Raw genomic sequence first — 18188 nt, forward strand, 5'->3', positions numbered from 1 at the left:
AACGTCAATTTGATGTCAATTTTTTGACGTCAATTTTTTTACGTCAATTTGATGGGTTTTTTCGACATCAATTCGACATCAGTGTGTGGACGTCAAATTGATGTCAAAAAATTGACGTCAATTTGATGTCAGTTTTTTGACATCAATTTGATGGGTTTTTTCGACATCAATTTGACATCAGTGTGTGGACGTCAAATTGACGCCAAAAAACTGTCGTCAATTTGATGTTTGTTTTTCAACATCAATTCGACATCAGAAAAATTGATGTCAAAAAATTGACGTCAATTTGATGTTTGTTTTTCGACATCAATTCGACATCAGTGTGTGAATGGGTTTTTTTCGACATCAATTCGACATCAGTGTGTGGACTGACATCAAATTGACGTCACAAAACTGACATCAATTTGATGTTTGTTTTTCAACATCAGAAAAATTGAGGTAAAAAAATTGACGTCAATGTGATGCTTTTTTTTTTACATCAATTCGACATCAGTGTGTAGACGTCAAATTGACGTCAATTTTTTGATGTCACTTATATGTTTTTTTTCAACGTCAATTGGACATCAGTGAACGGATATCAACAATGTCCAACAGCGTGTTTGAAAATCTACTTACCACACCTTTAAACTTGTACACCTTAACAGCTTTGTATTAGTACAATGGCAGTGGCTAAATGCATTGCATATTGTACTAGGCAGATGTGTATTTCCGTGCGTGTTTTTTATTGTGGCTTGTTGACTTTATCCTGCTGGTATGGCTTACTTGGAAGAAATAGTGAGGATTACTGATCTAGGTGGTTATCCATGCTTGTTTAGAGAGCTTTAATTATTTTGTGGATTGCTACAGTATGTTAGTATGAGTGATGGTGGCTGAAAATCTTGTAATTAATGCTGTAGTTTATAATGTCTTAAAATGAGTGATACAAGTTGTTCCATCTTCATACAGGTGCTGTACAGCAGTCAAATCCAGAATTGACGTCAAAAAATTGACGTTAATTTGATAGGGTTTTTTTCGACATCAATTCGACATCAGTGTATGAACGTCAAATTTCCATGCGTGTTTTTTATTTATTTGACATCAATTTGATGGGGTTTTTTCGACATCAATGTGTGGACGTCAAATTGACGTCAAAAAATTTACGTCAATTTGATGTCAATTTTTTGACGTCAATTTGATGTTTTTTTTTTATTTATTTTTTTACATCAATTCAACATCAGTGTGTGGACGTCAAATTATTGACGACAATTTTATGTCAATTTTTTGACGTCAATTTGGTGGGGGGTTTTTCTACATCAATTCGACATCAGTGTGTACCATGTGTCAACATTTTTGCAAAACACAAAATACGTTGCGTCGTGCACGATGTGCGACAGTTTCAAAGTGAAATGTCCAGTGAGTGGGGCTAAAACCGTGTCTCCAGAACAGATGAACGTGAATATGGCAACATTTTATAGAATACCTCAGGGATGTTTTTGTAGGCCAACCCGGAAGTTTTGACCAGCGGATGTCGCTAGCGTTCCACTCCCTTCTGGTCCGCAATCTTTGAAGTAAAAGTTTCTAATTATTATGAGAGACTAAGTCATTATTATAAGAAAAGGTCATAATTACGAGGAAGTTTCTCATTATTATGATTTGCCATTTTCGATGTTGGTTTGAGCATTTGATTTATAATTCGATCATTTGATTTATGATTTGAGCATTGAATTATAGTTTTGATTATGACAGGTTTATACTGCGTTGATAATGAAAATTAAAAATCAAATACAAATTCGTTTTAATTTGATTTTTGATACAGTTCATGCTTCCCCGAATGAGGAAATGAAAATGCATTTGAGCATTTGATTTATCATTTGAGCAGCTGTTCTGAAACTTTGATTTATTATTTGATCTTTTTAAGCATTTGAATTTTCATTCGAATTTTGTTAGGAAAAAACTTCCATAATCACAAAACGCTGTTTTTTTTTTTTTTTTTGTTTGTTTGTTTTTTTTTTGACGGTTGTGGCAACCACAGACATCGTGTTACGTCATCTTCAAGCGCCAACTAACACGCACGTAGACAACAATCGTAAAGCAAGATGCTTGTTTTCGAGCATTCCTAATGTAAAATGTGTGACACAGCTTTTTCGTTGAGTCTTCAGGAGCGCATGCAGCGTTTGCAGGAGCTCACAGACTTCACAGAGAGTTGCCAAGCCGAACTCAGGGATTTGTTTGACTCGCTGGGATGGAGTCAGGAATTAGATACACATGCAGTTCAGGTAGAGAAACAACAGCCAAACACAAAACTATCAAGAGAATGACTTATTTAGCAGTGAATGGATTTGTGATTCATTGTAGCCTTTGTGTTGATAGCCCTGGATCCAGTTTATATCCGCTTACCGTGGTACCACCTTCCGCCAGAAATACCACACATTACTGTCATTTGTATTTACACACTACAAATTAATAATAAACTATTAGGAAGACTTGGTTTTTATCTAAATCATCAAAATTATTATTACATATTCTCTTACTACTCGTAAAAATTACATTTAAATTGTCTTTAATTCTTAAAGGGATAGTTCACCCAAAAATTAACTTGAAGGTGAGTAAATGATTAAAGAATTTTCATTTGTTTTGGGTGAACTATCCCTTTAATGCTTCATATAAATTATTATATACGTACAAGTGGAGAGTTTTGTTACTGTGGTTACATTTTGTAAGGTTGAATCTGTAAAATACTTTGCACCTGCTTACCTCTCTTGTGATTTGAAAGTTTTAAATACCTGTATTGTCTTCTAATTTGTCAGATGGAAGTGTGTCCATTCGATCCAAACCACACCGTACCGCGGGACAGGATGGAGAAACACAAAGCCGCCTGTCAGCTCAGTCAGTTGGGATACTCTAAAGAAGAGCAGGTGAATAATGAACAACATTTAGGACAGTGACAGCAAAAAGTCGTGTGATTTACTTAATCTCTTATCGGATAATATCAACATTTTACTTTTTTCCTGTCATCTTTTTCAGGCTGAAATGTTTGATCCTTCAGTGTACTATGAGAAAGCAAACATTCCTTCCATTACCATGGGTGAGTTTGTTTTTGACTTTGTGAAATACCTTTCCCACAACTATTTAATTTTAAGGTCTTAAAGAGCTTTGCAAGGCTGTTCACAGTTGTGTGATGTTGACTGATATCACTTTCAGACAAAGACACATTTCACCAAGTAATTCTGCAGACCCGGGAAAATGCTCCTCACGTGAGCTCGGCAGGACCCCACACTCAAAGTAAGTATTAGACAAAGTCAAGACGGTGATTGGGTCATTTCAGCACTTATCAGGATAATAAGCAATATGACTCATTTAAAATTGTGTGTGCCAGAATGTGTGTATCAATGATATCCATGTCTTTCTTTATTTTTTCCAAATATTTTCAACATGTATCTGTGTTCTTTGTTTTTTCCCCAGTAACAGGGGTGAGTATTAAAGGAAGTCGGTCTAGACAATTTTCTACTCATACTTGCTGTATCCTTTGGCTCAATATCCTTTTAAAGGCTTGGTCCTTAATATTGTTTGATAGATTTATTTATTTTTTTTTCACCCAGATACACATTAGTTAAACATTCATAAATTACATAGGACCGAAAAAATACAGAAATCTATAGGTCCATTTGTCCCATTACGTGTTGGGAGTGTCTTTGTGACTCACTAGTTCTGCACTGGATTTACTTTTTGCAGACTGGTCATTTAAAATGTTATTCGGAAACACGTCCCTGAAATAAACACACTTTGATAATGAATCTTCATATTCAATGTTTGTTTTTGTTTTTTTGTATTTTATTTGAACTGTTTACTAATAATTGTGATTTTTGTGTAAAATCTGTTCTATTTTTGTAGGTGACACATCTACAGATCTCCCTGACATACCTCAGAATCATAAGCGGGCATTATGTGACCTCACTGTGGCAGAACGAATGGCCGTCTATGATCATGTGACACAAGAAGCCAGTCAACAGAGTGCAAAGAGAGAATCCAACAATGAGGATCTTTATGTAGATCTTGTTGCAAAGCTTAAAAAAGGTAATTCACAGACCCATTATATCACCATTGATTATGGGTCAAATTAAGGGGAAATATTTGTCTCCGGACTTGATTTTCAAAGGCATTATGAATTTATAAAGGCAAAATGAAAGTTCTATCATTAATTACTCATCCTCATGTCATTCCAAACCCATAAGATCTTTGTTCATCTTCAAAACACAAATGAAGATATTTTTAATAAAATCTCAGTGATTTCTGTCCTCCATTTTAAGTCTATTCACCCAAAACTCAGATGCTTCAAGTGTAAGTGTAAGCATTTCATAAAAATAAACTCTCAGTCTGTGCAATTATAGCAGTTACCTATTTCACAAGTTCGCCTGCCCCATTCAGTCTGAATGGTTAATGGTAAAACAAACTTGGCTTGCTGTCCTCGAAGAAGGCTTGAACCCGAGGCTCGGCTCGAGCTCCGAGTTAAACCCCCCTATAACAGTACTGCATAGAGGGAGAATAAGAGAAATAGAGGAGGAGGGATGCTGGAAGATGTTTTAAATATGTGTTTGGGGCTCACTGAACCCAGAGGTGGAGCTGCACCACAAGACCCACTCAGCCCTGAGGCAGAGATACACCATGGGGCTCACTGAGCCTTGAAGTGGAGCTGCATCACAGGGCCCAAACACAGCTGATTCACATAAGAACTAATTTGCTCCAAACTTGGAGAAAATCTCATGAATGCCTCCACTTTTAAGGGCTTCGGTTCCAAGTACCTCACATGTACTGAGTACCAATTACTTGATAATATCTGGTTGATATAGGTAAAGAATGATGTTTTATTTGAAATCCATTCTATAGGAGAGCAACAAAGTGGGCCAAAGTCTCATCTGGAGGTCTTGGCTGAGATGAGGGACTACAGGAGGCGCAGACAGTCTTACAGAGCGAAAAATGTTCACATCACCAAGAAGTCTTACACAGAGGTCTGTGATTTGTGTTTGTTTTTGCTCTAGGAGGATGTTAAGCTACAAAACACTATTTATATCTCACGTCACTATGTATGTTCTTACTGTAGGTTGCCTTCGAATTGAATTTTTCTACCTTTTCCAGGTAATTCGGGAGGTTATTGACATCCACTCTGGAGAACTAGGCAGGATTTGGCAGGAAGTGAAGGATGAGGAGTCCAGAGCATCACAGTCGTCATCTCACAGGTCACATGTCTAATTTCAGTACAGCGACTCTCTTTCATCCCTGACAGAAGCAGCACAGATTGACTAATATTGATTTTATGTTGGTTTTTACTTACAGAGGAGCATCTGAGAAAGGCCGCTCCGCATCCGTTGAGTCACGTGAGTCTCGTATCAGCTCCCGAGATGAGCATGGGCATAAACAGCACCGCAAACGCAGTCGTAGTCGCAGTCGCAAGCGCAGTCGAGAGAGAAAACACAAGAGTAAGAGGTAAGTCCAACACTAACACTGACCTAAACAACATAAAAAGTATTTTAACTAATAATCAGAACTTAATTTATCCATCAGTCCATCATTCTTAAATTCTTGTTGTGCATTTTCAAAGTTCAGCATGAACAATCCATCATAGTGTCATTTCGCTATTTTATACTCAAAGTTTGTGATGAACTGACTATATTATTCTCTCTCTTTGTTTTGGCCTCAGAGATTCACATTCTCCAGATGTGGAGAGACATCACAAGAAAAAGAAGAAGAAAAATAAGTCTTAAAATTTGACTTAATTTAACACATCACAAATGAACCTGCTGTTTTGATTTTGAGTTTTATTCAGGGTTTTTAATTTTATTTCATTTTCAATTTTGTCCCCTTCAGTGTTTTTATTTTATTGGATGATATGCTACAATAAAATGTGAATAAAAATGTTATAAGTGTGAATAACATTTGTTTATGTGCATTTCTTGCATTTTTTTATGTCCATGCCATGATAGATCTTCATATACAATACAGATCAAAAGTTTGGGGACTGTACGTTTTTTGTTTAATGATTTTGAAAGAAATGTCTTGTTTACCAATGCTGCTTTTATTTGATCAAAAAATACAGTAAAATAGTAATACTGTAAAATATTATTATAATTTAAAAGAACTATTTTCTTTTTTAATATATTTTAAAATGTAATTTATTCCTGTGATTGCAAAGCCATTACTCCAGTCTTTAGTGTTACTTCATCCTTCAGAAGTCATTCTTACATGCTGATTTGGTGCTCAAGAAACTTTTATATTTTTGTGGGAACTGTGGTGCATTTTTTTTCAGGATTCTTTGATGAATGGAAAACTGAAAAGAACAGCATTTATTTGAAATTGAAATCGTTAGTAACACTGTAAATATCTGTACTTGAACTTTTGATCAATTTATTGCATCCTTGCTGAATAAAAGTTTTCAGTTCATTCCAGGGCTTGACATTAACACCCGCCAAATGCGGGTAGATTTCAGCTGTGGCGGGTAAGACAGCCACTCCGGTGGGTTAAATTTAATTTCAGCTTACAGCCAAATGATCGTCGTATCACAAAATTACAATTCAATTACAATTCTTTATCGATTAACTTGCTGTTAGTGAAGGCGGGATAGGCGGAATCGCACTCTCTCTCTGTCGCACGCGCGATCAGTTCTTGCGCCTGAATAGTCAAATACACGCACACACACAGAGATGGGCACAAATACATCAAAAAGTATTTAGTTACAAATTACAAATACTTCCTCATCAAATGTATTTGAATAAAATACAAAATACTGCTGTAAAAAAAAATATATTTAATTAAAATATATGTAATTTGAAAATACAAACAAAATTTACACACAATCATTTGAAGTGTGAGAGTAACAGTGGAGTTATACTAAAGTTATTCAGTCAGGAGCAGTGAGTGATTTTGTCTTTTTCTTTTGTTGCTTGATTAACATTAGTGACAGACAGCAGCAGGTTTATTAGGCTACTGTCACTTTAAGAACAAACGCACAGACCGAATATACTTATGGTTACATTCATTTAAGACACAACCGACTGTGTTTTCACCCGCAATTAAGCAATGTTATTTTTTATTGCTTGACCTACCCGTCAGTGGTTTATCTGCAGCGCCCTCGGGTATAACTGCGATCCACCCATCACTACAAAGCGCATGTCATGCTTTAGCTAGCAAGTCAATTCACAAGTTCTAGCAATTTGCGTTAATCTTCTGTCCTATAAAGACATTCAGTGAATAATATCTGATAGTATATTTTACTAGATACTTTACCTAAAAGCAGTTTGATTGAGCACAAAAGCAGCTTCTTTACCTGCTTCTGAACTTGCTATGCAAAGTAAGACAGACGTCAGTCACGAGCTCCGCAACCGAAACAGCAGCTGCCTTTTATGGTGCATTCACACTGGGCGTCGGCGTTAACGCTTTTCATTTACTTTGAATGGGTGACGTCATGCGTTGCTGAACTGAATTGTGGGTCGCTTCATTCGCATTGCTTGTAGCAGAAGTTAAAAATGTCTCAACTTTTCAAGTGCCAGCGCAAGCGTCAGCCAATCAGATCGCCTTATGCAAATACCATTGCGCAAATGCTAGCCAATCATTCATGCAACACCAGAAAGTAATGTGATTGGCTGTTGTCACTATGACGGTCGCGTCAGCACCAAGCTTCCGAAACGCTCTCCATCAAGCGTTGACGCCAACTCCCCATGTGAATGCACCGTTACAGTTCCTCCTGAACCAAAACAATGAGCTTATGCTGTGTTCATGCCATAACTACCATAATTAAGAGATGGCAACCCGTGATGTTATACTTATAATTTATGCGTTTCAGTGGCAACACGCCAAAATTAATCTGCAGCAGTGATACAGGTCAGAGCTCCCCTGTTAAAAAAAAAAAAAGCATACGCTGGTTAGGTATGTTTTGAAGCATGGAAGCTGGTTTTAGCTGGTTTATGCTGGTCCTTAGCTGGTCATGAGCTGGTTTAAGCTGGTCAAGTGCTGGTCCTAAGCAATTAGCTCCAGCTTAGGACCAGCACTTGACCATCTTAAACCAGCTCATGACCAGCTTCCATGCTTCAAAACATACCTAACCAACATATGCTGTTTGTTCAACAGGGTCTTTAAGTTGTTTATATTCATTATTATTGTAATGTTATGTGCTTTGAGCCATGAGGTAGTTTAACGCTGTCTCTCATGACGTTTTTGCTCCCTGCTGTGACAGTTCATGTGTTTTAAAGGAGGCGTGGCTTTGGAGACGCTCTGAAGGGAGGGTGGGATCTTATGCTTTCAAAGCTAGCTCACTATTGCTAGCCTCTCTGAAAATGACCTACCCTACCTTTAAGCATGGTGATGAAAGTTATTGTATGTGAGAATAAAATAACATATTTGAATATATTTTTTATTATTTTAAATACAAAATACTTTCTCTCAAATTATTTAATTACAAATTACATTTGATTTTTTCTTTGTTCAGGAAAATACAAATTACAAAATAATCAAAAGTAATTAAATACGTATTTTAAATACAATTAATTAAAATACTGCCCATCTCTGCACACACAGATGTCAAAATGTCCATCGTGTGGAGTATCTCGCGTATGGCTTAAGTGGACGTAAACAGGTGGGTAAAAACTGGATATGTGTCAGTATATTACGTCCATGCATTCAGCAGCCCAATTAAATACCTGTCTGTCATTAAAAGAAAAGAAAACTTATCTCGTTATTTCAACATAACATCTCGTTATTTTGACATATCTTGTTATTTCAACATAAGTTGTTATTTCGACATAATAACTGTTGTATTATTATTGAATTGTTATTGTATATCAACTTTAATAAAAGATGTGCATAATTCTATGTCTTTAGTGGCGCAACGGTAGCGTGCTGGCTCACAACTCCAGCTTTTACTGCGATCGCCGGGGTTTCGAATCCGCCTTTTGCCGAGCTCGCTCTTCTCTATTTTCCCATCACATCAGAAAGGCATGTATCTTCAATAAAAATGAAAATAATGTTCTAAAAGTGGAAATAACCTGCCTAACGAGGGTTTAATAATATTAAAAGTATTTATTGGGTAGGGTTAGCAGAGGGCGGAATAAGACAGGGAATCAATTAAAGAACGCATTGTAGTCGTGTTGACCTACTGTTACAAGTTGGTGCTCCTAAATCTCAGAAGTTTATCATGGGAATTTGCATTCATGCCAGGCTAACCTTTATTGAGGTTAAATTTATGTAGCCCATAAATGCTACATATTGTAATATATACCCCATAAATACCCTATAGGCATTTATTCTATGTAGTTTTCATAACACTTGATATTCTACTAATTCATACTTTTCTACTAATCCATACTTCTAATACGTAGCCTAATAATTAACTTATTTAGCAATTACATAGCTATATAGTTTTGTGCTAATTGCCAGTATTGCTCTTTCAGCCAGCTTCATAGTTTATCTGTTAACTTTTCACAAGCCTATAATGGAGTGTCTATTTACAATAAGTGTAAATAGCGTCCCTTGTTGGCAAACTAGTACACTAGTTCCAGTGTCTGGTTGGGCCACTCGAGTTTAAAAAGGGACGGCGGAAATTCAGTGTCTTCAGTGTCGCAACAGTAGCACCTATTACTGATGTACAGCATTACTGATATACAGGAGAGTTCTTGGAACATTAGAATATAGTTAGGGGAATGTTAGTATAAACCCGATTCCAAAAAAGTTGGGACACTGTACAAATTGTGAATAAAAAAGGAATGCAATAATTTACAAATCTCAAACTTACAGTGGGTACGGAAAGTATTCAGACCCCCTTAAATTTTTCACTCTTTGTTATATTGCAGCCATTTGCTAAAATCATTTAAGTTCTTTTTTTTTTCCTCATTAATGTACACACAGCACCCCATATTGACAGAAAAACATAGAATTGTTGACATTTTTGCAGATTTATTAAAAAAGAAAAACTGAAATATCACATGGTCCTAAGTATTCAGACCCTTTGCTGTGTTCATATATTACTCATATATTCATATACTCATATATTTAACTCATGTACTCATATATTTAACTCATGTGCTGTCCATTTCTTCTGATCATCCTTGAGATGGTTCTACACCTTCATTTGAGTCCAGCTGTGTTTGATTATACTGATTGGACTTGATTAGGAAAGCCACACACCTGTCTATATAAGACCTTACAGCTCACAGTGCATGTCAGAGCAAATGAGAATCATGAGGTCAAAGGAATTGCCTGAAGAGCTCAGAGACAGAATTGTGGCAAGGCACAGATCTGGCCAAGGTTACAAAAAAATTTCTGCTGCACTTAAGGTTCCTAAGAGCACAGTGGCCTCCATAATCCTTAAATGGAAGACGCTTGGGATGACCAGAACCCTTCCTAGAGCTGGCCGTCCGGCCAAACTGAGCTATCGGGGGAGAAGAGCCTTGGTGAGAGAGGTAAAGAAGAACCCAAAGATCACTGTGGCTGAGCTCCAGAGATGCAGTCAGGAGATGGGAGAAAGTTGTAGAAAGTCAACCATCACTGCAGCCCTCCGCCAGTCGGGGCTTTATGGCAGAGTGGCCCGACGGAAGCCTCTCCTCAGTGCAAGACACATGAAAGCCCGCATGGAGGACTCCAAGATGGTGAGAAATAAGATTCTCTGGACTGATGAGACCAAGATAGAACTTTTTGGCCTTAATTCTAAGCGGTATGTGTGGAGAAAACCAGGCACTGCTCATCACCTGTCCAATACAGTCCCAACAGTGAAGCATGGTGGTGGCAGCATCATGCTGTGGGGGTGTTTTTCAGCTGCAGGGACAGGACGACTGGTTGCAATCGAGGGAAAGATGAATGCGGCCAAGTACAGGGATATCCTGGACGAAAACCTTCTCCAGAGTGCTCAGGACCTCAGACTGGGCCGAAGGTTTACCTTCCAACAAGACAATGACCCTAAGCACACAGCTAAAATAACGAAGGAGTGGCTTCACAACAACTCCGTGACTGTTGACTCCGTGAATGGCCCAGCCAGAGCCCTGACTTAAACCTAATTGAGCATCTCTGGAGAGACCTAAAAATGGCTGTCCACCAATGTTTACCATCCAACCTGACAGAACTGGAGAGGATCTGCAAGGAGGAATGGCAGAGGATTCCCAAATCCAGGTATGAAAAACTTGTTGCATCTTTCCCAAAAAGACTCATGGCTGTATTAGATCAAAAGGGTGCTTCTACTAAATACTGAGCAAAGGGTCTGAATACTTAGGACCATGTGATATTTCAGTTTTTCTTTTTTAATAAATCTGCAAAAATGTCAACAATTCTGTGTTTTTCTGTCAATATGGGGTGCTGTGTGTACATTAATGAGGAAAAAAATGAACAAATGATTTTGGCTGCAATATAACAAAGAGTGAAAAATTTAAGGGGGTCTGAATACTTTCCGTACCTACTGTATATTTTATTCACAATAGAATATAGATAACATATCAAATGTTGAAAGTGAGACATTTTGAAATGTCATGCCAAATATTGGCTCATTTTGGATTTTATGAGAGCTACACATTACAGTACAGGTAGCAATAAGAGGCCGGAAAAGTTAAATGTACATATAAGGAACAGCTGGAGGACCAATTTGCAACTTATTAGGTCAATTGGCAACATGATTGGGTATAAAAAGAGCCTCTCAGAGTGGCAGTGTCTCTCAGAAGTCAAGATGGGCAGAGGATCACCAAATAGTGGAGCAATATCAGAAAGGAGTTTCTCAGAGAAAAATTGCAGAGAGTTTGCATGAGTTAGATGAATTGCATCATCATCTACAGTGCATAATATCATCCAAAGATTCAGAGAATCTGGAACAATCTCTGTGCGGAAGGGTCAAGGCCGGAAAACCATACTGGATGCCCGTGATCTTCAGGCCCTTAGACGGCACTGCATCACAAACAGGAATGCTACTGTAATGGAAATCACAACATGGGCTCAGGAATACTTCCAGAAAACATTGTTATAATAAGGTTAGAGGAACGTTAAAATAACATTAGGGCAAAGTTAGTATAATGTTAGAATCACATTAAGGGAACGTTAAGGTAACGTTATAATAACATTAGGGGAATGTTAGAATTACTTTATAGGAACGTTGTATTTAGAATAACGTTAAGGGAACGTTCAAATAACGTTAGGGGAATGTTAGAATAACGTTAAGGTAATGTTATAATAACGTTAGGGGAACGTTAAAATGATGTTAGAATAATGTTAAGGTAACGTTATAATAACGTTAGGGGAATGTTAGAATAACGTTAGGGGAACATTAAAATAACGTTGAGGGAACGTTAAAATAACAGGGGAATGTTAAAATAACGTTAGAATAACGTTAGAAAATTAGAATTACATTATAGGAACGTTAAAATAACATTAGGGGAACATTAAAATAACATTAGAATAATGTTAGAATAACGTTAGAATAATGTTAGAATAAAGTTAGAATAAAGTTAGGGGAATGTTAGAATAACGTTAGAATAATGTTAGAATAACGTTAGAGGAATGTTAGAATAACGTTAGAATAATGTTAGAAAAACGTTAGGGGAATGTTAGAATAATGTTAGAATAATGTTAGGGGAATGTTAGAATAACGTTAGCATAATGTTAGAATAACGTTAGGGGAATGTTAGAATAATGTTAGGGGAATGTAAGAATAACGTTAGAATAATGTTAGAATAACGTTAGGGGAATGTTAGAATAACGTTAGAATAATGTTAGAATAACGTTAAAGGAACGTTAAAATAATGTTAGAATAATGTTAGGGGAATGTTAGAATAACGTTAGAATAATGTTAGTACAATGTTAGAATAACGTTAGGGGAATGTTAGAATAACGTTAGAATAACGTTAGACTAATGTTAGAATAATGTTAGAATAACGTTAGAATAATGTTAGGATAATGTTAGAATAACGTTAGGGGAATGTTAGAATAACGTTAGAATAATGTTAGAATAACATTAAGGGAAGGTTAAGATAATGTTAGAGGAATGTTAGAATAACGTTAGAATAATGTTAGAATAACATTAGGGGAACGTTAGAATAACGTTAGGGGAACGTTATAATAATGTTAGGGGAACATTAGAATAATGTTAGAATAATGTTAGAATAACGTTATGGGAATGTTAGAATAATGTTAGAATAATGTTAGGGAAATGTTAGAATAACGTTAGAATAATGTTAAAATAACGTTAGGGGAATGTTAGAATAATGTTAGAATAACGTTAGGGGAATGTTAGAATAACGTTAGAATAACGTTAGGCGAATGTTATAATGACGTTAGAATAACATTAGAATAATGTTAGAATAACAAAAAGGGAACGTTAAAATAATGTTAGAATAATGTTAGGGGAATGTTAGAATAACGTTAGAATAATGTTAGAATAACGTTAGGGGAATGTTAGAATGACGTTAGAATAACGTTAGAATACTGTTAGAATAATGTTAGGGGAATGTTAGAATAACGTTAGAATAATGTTAGAATAATGTTAGAATAACGTTATGGGAAATTTTAGAATAATGTTAGAATAACATTAGGGAAATGTTAGAATAACGTTAGGGAAATGTTAGAATAATGTTAGAATAACGTTAGGGAAATGTTAGAATAACGTTAGAATAATGTTAGAATAACGTTAGGGGAATGTTAGAATGACGTTAGAATAATGTTAGAATAATGTTAGAATAACGTTATGGGAAATTTTAGAATAATGTTAGAATAACGTTAGGGAAATGTTAGAATAACGTTAGAATAACGTTAGGGAAATGTTAGAATAATGTTAGAATAACGTTAGGGAAATGTTAGAATAACATTAGAATAATGTTAAAATAACGTTAGAGGAATGTTAGAATAATGCTAGAATAATGTTAGAATAACGTTAGGGGAATGTTAGAATAACATTAGAATAACGTTAGGCGAATGTTATAATGACGTTAGAATAACGTTAGAATAACAAAAAGGGAACGTTAAAATAATGTTAGAATAATGTTAGGGGAATGTTAGAATAACGTTAGAGGAATGTTAGAATAACATTAGAATAATGTTAGAATAATGTTAGAATAACGTTAGGGGAATGTTAGAATGACGTTAGAATAACGTTAGAATACTGTTAGAATAATGTTAGAATAATGTTAGGGGAATGTTAGAATAATGTTAGAGGAATGTTAGAATAACGTTAGGGGAATGTTAGAATAACGTTAGAATAATGTTAGTATAACGTTAAGGGAATGTTAGAATAACATTAGGGGAACGTTACGAGAACATTAGAATAACGTTAAGAGAATGTTAGAATAACGTTAGGAGAACGCTAGAATTACGTTATAGAAACGTTAGAATAACATTAGGGGAATGCTATAATAACGTTAGGGGAACGTTAAAATAACGTTAGAATAATGTTAGAATAACATTAGGGGAACGTTTTAATAACGTTAGGGGAATGTTAGAAAAAGATTGGGAGAACGTTAGCATCACATTATGAGAATGTTAAAATAACGTTAGGGGAATGTTAGAATAATGTTCTACAAACCAAAAACTAATGTTCTATTTCTGTTAAGAAAACTTTCCTGGCTAACCAATAACAAACCGTAAAAAAGAACATTCTGGGAACCAAACATTTTTAGCTGAGCCCCAGCAACAACAGAACATTCCCCTAATGTTAGTATTTGGTTTCCTTTTTTCTTTTTTTTCTTTTCTTTTTTTTTTTTTGAGAATCAAATAATAACCCCGCTAGAAATGTTACGTTCCCAGAACATTCTCAGAACGTCCCCACTGGTGTTAAGGACATTGCCTAGTAATGTTCCCAGTACGTTCAGAGATGGTCACGATGTGGAGTTCTTTTAAGGGTTGGGGGACGTTATTTGGCGGACCTTCAGGGAACATTCAGAACGTTCTCTGAACATTTAGGGAACCATATTTTATTTGGAAATGTTCTCAGAACGTCCCTGCTGCCCTTGTCAAAAAATTTAATTGAAAATTAGAGCTAGATTAACTAATAAAAGTGGCTGTTCAACCAAAAGCTAATTTTTCTTAAATGTCTTACAAAAAAAAAAAGAAAAAAAAAAAAAAAAAGAAGCTCTTTACAGGTATTTCCTGGATTATTATTATGTAACCTTTTCTTTAAAATGTAAATCTCTTGTAGCAAGTCATTAACTGACAACAGCACATGCATGAGCTAATGCAACTACTGTATCACTGCACCAGCAACTCCACAATTACTGTCTTTAAATAAAACAACATGCAGCATAACATCAGTGTTTCTGGATCATCACTGACTGAAGCACAGGCTCTACTCTCCAGCACAATGGTAACCTCACAAAACTCAGATAACAAACAGAACATTAAACACTAACAGATCTCTCTAGATCTCAGTATCTTCACTTATTACAAACCACTCTGACTTTATTTCTTTCATTCAAAACTTCTTAAGGAGGTGTTGATGTTTTATTAAAAATAATAAAGTTTGAAGTCACCGTTATGGAGGTAAGCACTTGTTTTAGTTCGGCTCCTGACCCATGACATTTTAATTTCAATTTTTCTCCAGTTGTTGTGACTGTGTTTTTAAAGCACATTTGTTACAAGTAAAGTTGCAAGAAAAAAATCTGATCAAATGCGTTTGGTTGCTCATTGTTGATTTCATAATCATTCAGTGATCTCTGAATATCATATTACTCACACAGACATCAAGATTTTGCGTATGAACCTCAACAATGGTAACAACATTTTCAGATAAACAGATTAACTCTGAGCATCACAAAACAAGCTACTAAAGTCACAAAAAAGATTTTTGCTTATTGTCACCATTGTTGAGGTTCATACGCTGATTCATGATGTCTGTGGGAGTCTAAAAGGCACTGCTCAAAACTGAATTTAAAAAAAAAAAAAAAAAAACCCTAACAGCAAACACACTCAGAGTTTAGACTCTGGAGAGGATCAGTGAATCAGGACTGAATCATCATCATCATCAAACAACCAAATTCATCTGATCAGAATTCCTCTTCCAAAAAAAAAAAATTGTTTTTGCTGTAACAAGCATGTTTTATAAACACAGTTAAAGCAGCCAGAGAAAGTCTAATTTTTAAATATCAAGAATCAAGAGCTCATCTAAAGCAAACGCTCACCTCAATAACGGTGACTTCAAACTTTATTATTTTCTATGAAACACCCACGTAGAAGGCGACGTTCTCGGGACCTTGCGCAACGTTGCCTAAAAGTTCTCTAAAGGTGACAAAGATTCCGAACCTTTACAGAACATTAGGGACATTTCTAAAAAATGTCGTCTTTTGGTAATGAAAGTGCTGCAGTTCAAGGTTCCTTATATGACTTTAGGGGGACGTTCCATATTGGTTAATTTTATGGTCACATAAGAACATTACAAAGAGGATATTTGGGACATTAACAGAACGTTCCCACACGGTCCTCTGTTGGTCATTTAATAACGTTCTCGATATGAGTTTAGGGGGACGTTCTATTTTGGTTATTTTATGGTCGCACGAGAACGTAACAAAGAGGACATTTGGGAAGTTAACAGAACGTCCTATAGTAATAGTCCCCTAAACATTCCCAGAACGTCCTGAATGTTCCCTGAAGGTCCACCAAATAACGTCCCCCAATCCTTAAAAGAACTCCACATCGTGACCGTCTCTGAACGTTCTGGGAACGTTACTAGACAACTTTCTTAACATCAGTGGGGATGTTCTGAGAATGTTCTGGGAACGTAAAATTTCTAGCGGGGTAATCTCCCACATAGAAGGCGACGTTCTCGGGATGTTGCGCAACGTTTCCTAAAAGTTCTCTAAAGGTGACGAAAATTCCGAACCTTTACAGAACATTCGGGACGTTCCTAAAATGTTCTCTTTTGGTAATTAAAGTGCTGCAGTTCAAGGTTCCTTATATGACTTTAGGGGAACGTTCCATTTTTGTTATTTTATGGTCACATAACAACGTTACAGTGAGGATATTTGGGACATTAACAGAACGTTCCCACACAGTCCTCTGTAAGAACGTTGTCTAGTAACGTTCCCAGAACGTTCAGAGACGGTCACGATGTGGAGTTCTTTTAAGGGTATTTTAACATTAGAGTTTCTCTGGTTGCTTTAACTCTGTTTCCAAAACACGCTTGTTCCAGCAAAAATTGCAAGAGAAACTCTGATCAGATGAATTTGGTTATTTAATGATGATAATTCAATCATCATGGAGTGTCCTGATTCACTGATCATCTCCAGAATCTAACTTCTGAGAATTTACTGTTAGTTTTGCATTAATTAACATTCAGGTTTTTTTTTTTTTTTAAATTCATAAATTTATTTTATTATACTGATTTTTAAGTAGTGTCTTTTAGACTCACACAGACATCATGAATCAGCGTATGAACCTCAACAATGGTGACAATAAATAAAAATTTATGCATTATCGTAGGACTACAACAACATGAAAAAAAAATAATATTCAAGTTTTAGGAATGTCCCGAATGTTCTGTAAAGGTTCGGAATCTTCGTCACCTTTAGAGAACTTTTAGGCAACGTTGCGCAAGGTCCTGAGAACGTCGCCTTCTATGTGGGATGTTGATTTGAGCATTTGATTTATAATTTGAGCATTTGATTTATGATTTGAGCATTGAATTATAGATTTAATTATGACAGGTTTATACTGGGTTGATAATGAAAATTAAAAATCAAATACAAATTAGTTTTAATTTGATTTTTGATACAGTTTATGCTTCCCCGAATGAGGAAATGAAATTGCATTTGAGCATTTGATTTATCATTTGAGCAGCTGTTTTGAAACTTTGATTTATTATGCTATTTTATCTTTTTAAGCATTTGAATTTTCATTTTAATTTTGTTAGGAAAAAACTTCATAGTTACTTTAAAAAGTAATGCATTAAAGTAATGTGTTGTGTTACTTTTTCTCATCTTGGCTAGGCTGTTTGTTTGTTTTTAGTAAAACAAGTTTTGTTTTTGTCAAATGTAAAGGCCCTTTCACACCAAAAGTGAAATGAATAAGCCTCCGGCTGAAGGAAATGCAAATTCATGCCTGTACAGTAGAGGGCGCAGTTCAAACAGATAAGCCTTTCAGCTGCTGCCATTCTGGAATAGAGAAGAATACGACACAGGAGAAGAATAAATGAGTAAATGTATGCTCACTTTTAGTCTAGAATAACCATCATGTTTACCTACAACGCCTCTGCACTCGCAGTTTCT

The 18188-nt window shown here is 35.8% G+C and overlaps 1 protein-coding gene across 1 annotated transcript; it reads left to right on the forward strand.

Moving 5' to 3' along the window:
• Nucleotides 1-2001: 2001 nt before the first annotated feature.
• On the forward strand, nucleotides 2002-5907 carry snrnp48 (small nuclear ribonucleoprotein 48 (U11/U12)). Its single transcript, XM_051866345.1, has 9 exons — nucleotides 2002-2255; nucleotides 2787-2894; nucleotides 3004-3064; nucleotides 3181-3261; nucleotides 3871-4053; nucleotides 4864-4985; nucleotides 5113-5213; nucleotides 5311-5460; nucleotides 5675-5907. The coding sequence occupies exons 1-9, from the start codon at nucleotides 2106-2108 to the stop codon at nucleotides 5736-5738; spliced, it is 1020 nt and encodes a 339-aa protein (XP_051722305.1). The 5' UTR covers nucleotides 2002-2105; the 3' UTR covers nucleotides 5739-5907.
• Nucleotides 5908-18188: the final 12281 nt, after the last annotated feature.

This window comes from Ctenopharyngodon idella, chromosome 16 (genome assembly GCF_019924925.1).
Source record: "Ctenopharyngodon idella isolate HZGC_01 chromosome 16, HZGC01, whole genome shotgun sequence".
Classification (NCBI taxonomy): Eukaryota; Metazoa; Chordata; class Actinopteri; order Cypriniformes; family Xenocyprididae; genus Ctenopharyngodon; species Ctenopharyngodon idella.

Excerpts from the sequence above, each read along its gene's own strand:
- snrnp48 (XM_051866345.1), top strand. The coding sequence starts at position 2,106 with ATGTGTGACACAGCTTTTTCGTTGAGTCTTCAGGAGCGCATGCAGCGT. Across the intron at positions 2,256-2,786 it reads TAGATACACATGCAGTTCAG|ATGGAAGTGTGTCCATTCGA; the intron begins GTAGAGAAACAA and ends CTAATTTGTCAG. Across the intron at positions 5,214-5,310 it reads TCACAGTCGTCATCTCACAG|AGGAGCATCTGAGAAAGGCC; the intron begins GTCACATGTCTA and ends TTTTACTTACAG.